The sequence below is a fragment of the Sander lucioperca genome, chromosome 24 (assembly GCF_008315115.2).
Source record: "Sander lucioperca isolate FBNREF2018 chromosome 24, SLUC_FBN_1.2, whole genome shotgun sequence".
In the NCBI taxonomy this organism is placed as follows: Eukaryota; Metazoa; Chordata; class Actinopteri; order Perciformes; family Percidae; genus Sander; species Sander lucioperca.
The window spans coordinates 18,835,786-18,840,785 of record NC_050196.1 but is presented as its reverse complement, the minus strand read 5'-3'; the positions used below and the strand labels follow the sequence as shown (position 1 = coordinate 18,840,785).

The 5,000-nt window shown below is 44.7% G+C and overlaps 1 protein-coding gene across 1 annotated transcript in view; it reads right to left on the bottom strand.

Annotated features, from left to right (window-relative positions):
- ftcd (formimidoyltransferase cyclodeaminase) overlaps positions 1–5,000 on the bottom strand; it is a 13,623-nt gene that overhangs the window by 217 nt on the left and 8,406 nt on the right. The window contains exons 7-14 of the mRNA XM_031307637.2: positions 4,945–5,000; positions 4,775–4,836; positions 2,545–2,671; positions 1,716–1,877; positions 1,391–1,434; positions 717–855; positions 343–438; positions 1–10 (exon numbers count right to left, since the gene is read on the bottom strand). The exon at positions 1–10 is cut by the window's left edge and continues 217 nt beyond it; the exon at positions 4,945–5,000 is cut by the window's right edge and continues 76 nt beyond it. Of these exons, the coding sequence (XP_031163497.1) occupies positions 1–10; positions 343–438; positions 717–855; positions 1,391–1,434; positions 1,716–1,877; positions 2,545–2,671; positions 4,775–4,836; positions 4,945–5,000 (696 nt within the window). The remainder of the gene's footprint in view (positions 11–342; positions 439–716; positions 856–1,390; positions 1,435–1,715; positions 1,878–2,544; positions 2,672–4,774; positions 4,837–4,944) is intronic.

Genomic DNA, 5,000 nt, shown 5'->3' with positions numbered 1-5,000 from the left:
GCTTCTCAGTCTGCAGACAGACAGGCAGGCAGGGAGAGAGACAGACAGGCAGGGAGAGAGACAGGCAGACAGGGAGAGAGACAGACAGGCAGGGAGAGAGACAGGCAGACAGACCATTATTATCATCACTATATAACAGACAGTTGTGAAAACTAGAAAGTAACTAAAGTAACTTTCCAAAAAGTTACAGTATAAGAACAGTTTCAAAATAAGAGCACGGTTGTCAAAACATTGACTGAATATATATTTCTCAGTAATTAAACGTAAAGTATTATACGTTCCCGTGTTGGGTCTGATCTCAGCTATCGGCAACCAAACTTTATTTAAACAGACGTGACTTACGGCCATCTTGAAGTCTTGATCTGTGATGTCTTTGAGGTTGATGGTGACGTTGTAATACGCCCCGAACACCGCCGTCTCCAACGCTTTCGCCGCCACCTGCAAACACAAACTTCACATTAAAACTTTTTAACTTTTATCTGGAAAATAACCAAAGTTTTAGGCCATTTCCTGAAGTCATCATGCTGTTGATATCCTGTTAAGTTACGCTTAGTTCAACCTTTTCGGCGCCTTTTATTCAGACTTTTTCGTCGCCTTTTTCAACATTTAGTTGTCGTCTTCGTTTTCCTGCTCATGTTTTGTGTTGAACTGTAACTTCAGTATTTTATTTGACTTTATAAAGTTTAGTTTAGATGTTTGGGGGGTGTTCGTGTTACCTGAGCGTCCGACTTGCAGGCGATGTTGCCGTTGACGACCATTTCTTTAAGCGGCGCCCAGAGGACGCCGACCCTCTCGGCCAGAGCCAACGGCACGCTCACCGCCCGCTGCAGACCGGCCTGCATCGCCGCCTCTCTCCTGAACATTACACACATTACACACATTACACACACATTACACACACATTACACACACATTACACACATTACACACACATTACACACACATTACACACATTACACACATTACACACACATTACACACACATTACACACATTACACACACATTACACACATTACACACACATTACACACACATTACACACACATTACACACATTACACACACATTACACACATTACACACATTACACACACACATTACACACATCACACACATTACACACATCACACACATTACACACATTACACACATTACACACACACATTACACACATCACACACATTACACACATCACACACATTACACACATTACACACACACATTACACACATCACACACATTACACACATCACACACATTACACACATTACACACACATTACACACACACATTACACACATTACACACATTACACACACACATTACACACATTACACACACATTACACACATTACACACACATTACACACATTACACACATTATCATCACCTCTTTATTTCGTCTAACGATGTCTTCGGCATCTTCAGCGCCGCCTGAAACAGAAACCGTGGTTATAACCTCCGAGGTAACTTCCTGTCAGTCAGCAGAAGTTAGTAGAGTCGGGGCGTACCATGTAGCTGCTGAAGGGGGTTGTATTAGTAGTAGTAGAGTCGGGGCGTACCATGTAGCTGTTGAAGGGGGTGGTATTAGTAGTAGTAGATTTGGGGCGTACCATGTAGCTGTTGAAGGGGGTGGTATTAGTAGTAGTAGAGTTGGGGCGTACCATGTAGCTGCTGAAGGGGGTGGTATTAGTAGTAGTAGAGTTGGGGCGTACCATGTAGCTGTTGAAGGCGGTGGAGTCGGCGTCCACCATGAGCAGCAGCTCCTTCGCCGCCTGGTGGAACGGAGGAATCAGCCGCCGCATCACGCCATCCAGATGGTCAAACTGGCGCTTCCCGTACGTCATCTGACCCACCATGGCGCCCAGCGCCGCGCCCTGCAGACACACAGCAGTCGCCACGGCAACCGTCAACTGCAGCCGGCAGCTAGGGGCTTAATCCCGACAAAACACCACCGTGACTTTCAGCCTGCCAGACCTGAGACCTGAGACCTGGGACCTGAGACCTGAGACCTGGGACCTGGGACCTGAGACCTGAGACCTGAGACCTGAGACCAGAGACCTGGGACCTGAGACCTGAGACCTGGGACCTGAGACCTGAGACCTGAGACCAGAGACCAGAGACCAGAGACCTGGGACCTGAGACCTGAGACCTGGGACCTGAGACCTGAGACCTGGGACCTGGGACCTGAGACCTGAGACCTGGGACCTGAGACCTGGGACCTGGGACCTGAGACCAGAGACCTGGGACCTGAGACCTGAGACCTGAGACCTGGGACCTGAGACCTGAGACCTGAGACCTGGGACCTGGGACCTGGGACCTGAGACCTGGGACCTGAGACCAGAGACCTGAGACCTGAGACCTGGGACCTGAGACCTGAGACCTGAGACCTGAGACCTGGGACCTGAGACCTGGGACCTGAGACCTGGGACCTGGGACCTGAGACCTGAGACCTGGGACCTGAGACCTGGGACTCTAGCTCAGAGACTTGTGAGGTCTTTGTGTGTTGGACTTTATTTTTGTGTCAGGATGTTTGTTGGTTACCATAGCAGCGACGGCAGCAGAAACCGATCCTCCGCCAGGAGCCGCCGTGCGAGCGCCGACGCTCTGAACAAACTGCTGCAGAGAGAGAGACACCAGACGGCTGTCGTCCCCAGACTGCACCATGTACCTGCACAGGTAACACAGGAGACCTTTAATACTTTATCTTTAACTAAAGAGAGAGAGAGACACCAGACGGCTGTCGTCCTCAGACTGCACCATGTACCTGCACAGACAGTGTTGGGAAGGATACTTTCAAAACGTATTCCGTTACAGAATACAGAATACAAAAATATCATTTGTAACGTATTCCATTACGTTACTCAATCTGAGTAAGGTATTCTGAATACTTGGATTACTTCCACATTGAATTGTATTTTATAAGTGTAGGAATGCGGCTATCACATCCAGCTTACTAAACAGGCCTATTCTGGTGTGTTCTTCTGGTCCAACTGGCTGAATGTGTACCTCAACAAGCAGATGATTCTTGGATTTGTAGTCCCAAACTGCATACTACAGAAATCTAAGCGCAGTCTGAGCTACCACGAGCTAATTTTAGCTAACGTTAGCTAGCATGTCAAACGGGGCTAATCAGTCTTTCAACGGCTCTGGAGATAGTAAATCAGCACGTAGGAGAATGTAAAGTCACACGTCAACTCTAAAACAGCAAGATGACCAGTAAAACTACAGCAGACGACGACCCCTGGCTGATTAAAATAACTTTAAGATGCTTCTTCAGGGTGGAGGTGGAGTCATTAGACGCTGAAAGGAGGCTGGTTGCTGCCAGTAGAGGCTGCACTGCAGTTATATTCCTTCTCCCTGTTCTTTCTTTAATGTGAAATGCTGTATGAATGTCCGGCTCCATCTCTACCTCCATCACTGATCACGCTAATAGCTAATTTTTTTGTTTTCATATTGGGGCTTCTGGGAAATGCGTGGAGTTGCCTTAATTTATTCAGAGAGTGAATAAACTCGTGAAACAGAGAAGTATCGTCATGTAATCCATTGATTTCAACAATGTAACTGTATTCTAGATACCAACTATTGAACTCATAATCTGTATTCTGAATACGTAACGCCGGTACATGTATTCCGTTACTCCCCAGGTAACGGGAAACCTTTAATACGTTATCTCCTTTATCTTTAACCAAAGAGAGAGAGAGACACCAGACGGCTGTCGTCATCAGACTGCACCATGTACCTGCACAGGTAACACAGGAGACCTTTAATACTTTATCTTCTTTAACTTCTTTAAAGCTCCATTGTGTAAGAATTTCTCCCATCTAGCGGTGATATTGTATATGACAACCAACTGAATATTACTTTCTAGACCCCATCCCGAGCGTGTTGTAACTCCTACGGTGGCCGTATTATTCCAAGAAGTACGACTTCGTCCGTAAGTGTTCCTTCCAGTGTAATGATAGTTTTACGTTATTTTGGTACCATTTCATTGCTAACATCAACTATCAGGTTCCCAAATGAATGCAAGCTAACGTTAGTAAAGTATCAGCGTGATCCTCGATCTTCAACAGGCTTTCTGATCTGCCGGCCGATCGAGTAATCTCCCCCTGGCATTCGTCACGGCGCCACAGAGTGTAAAAGTGACAAAATGTGACAAAAATGTTGAAAAAAGTGACAAAATGTTGAAAAAAGTGACAAAAATGTTGAAAAAAGTGACAAAAATGTCAAAAAAGTGACAAAAATGTTGAAAAAAGTGACAAAAATGTTGAAAAAAGTGACAAAAATGTCGGAAAAAGTGACAAAAATGTCGAAAAATTTGACAAACATGTCAAAAAAGTGACAAAAATGTTGAAAAAAGTGACAAAAATGTTGAAAAAAGTGACAAAAATGTCAAAAAAGTGACAAAAATGTTGAAAAAAGTGACAAAAATGTTGAAAAAAGTGACAAAAATGTAAAAAAAAGTGACAAAAATGTTGAAAAAATGACAAAAATGTTGAAAAAAGCGACTCGCTCGTATGTATTCTGAATGTCAGATTCTACGAGAATACTTTGATTAGTTGGTGGAAGGGTTACACATGCATGAGCACATATTGGTGAAAGAACAAAGGGTTTTTTGCTAAGAATCAACTCAAAGAATTACACAATGGAGCTTTAACTATAAAGCCTGGCCCTGTATCAGAGCGCCACCCAGTGGTCAAACACAGAACTGCGTATACATCCGTGTTCCCACGCAGCGTGCTTTAGAAACCAAACAAACATCCTAAATACTCACTCTATGATTCTGTCCTTGGGGTTGAACGGGCCGAGAGAGTCCAGGCCGAGTTCACTGATCACCTGACGACACAAACACAAACATAGCTTCAGCATTTCAAGTTAACCTGTTTTATATGATATATAATTTAATGTTATATATTATATTATATATTGAGCCTGGGTTCTCACCAGGCGGACTTTGTGCTCCTCTTCCAGGATGAAGAGCCCGTCTCTCTGGATGAAGA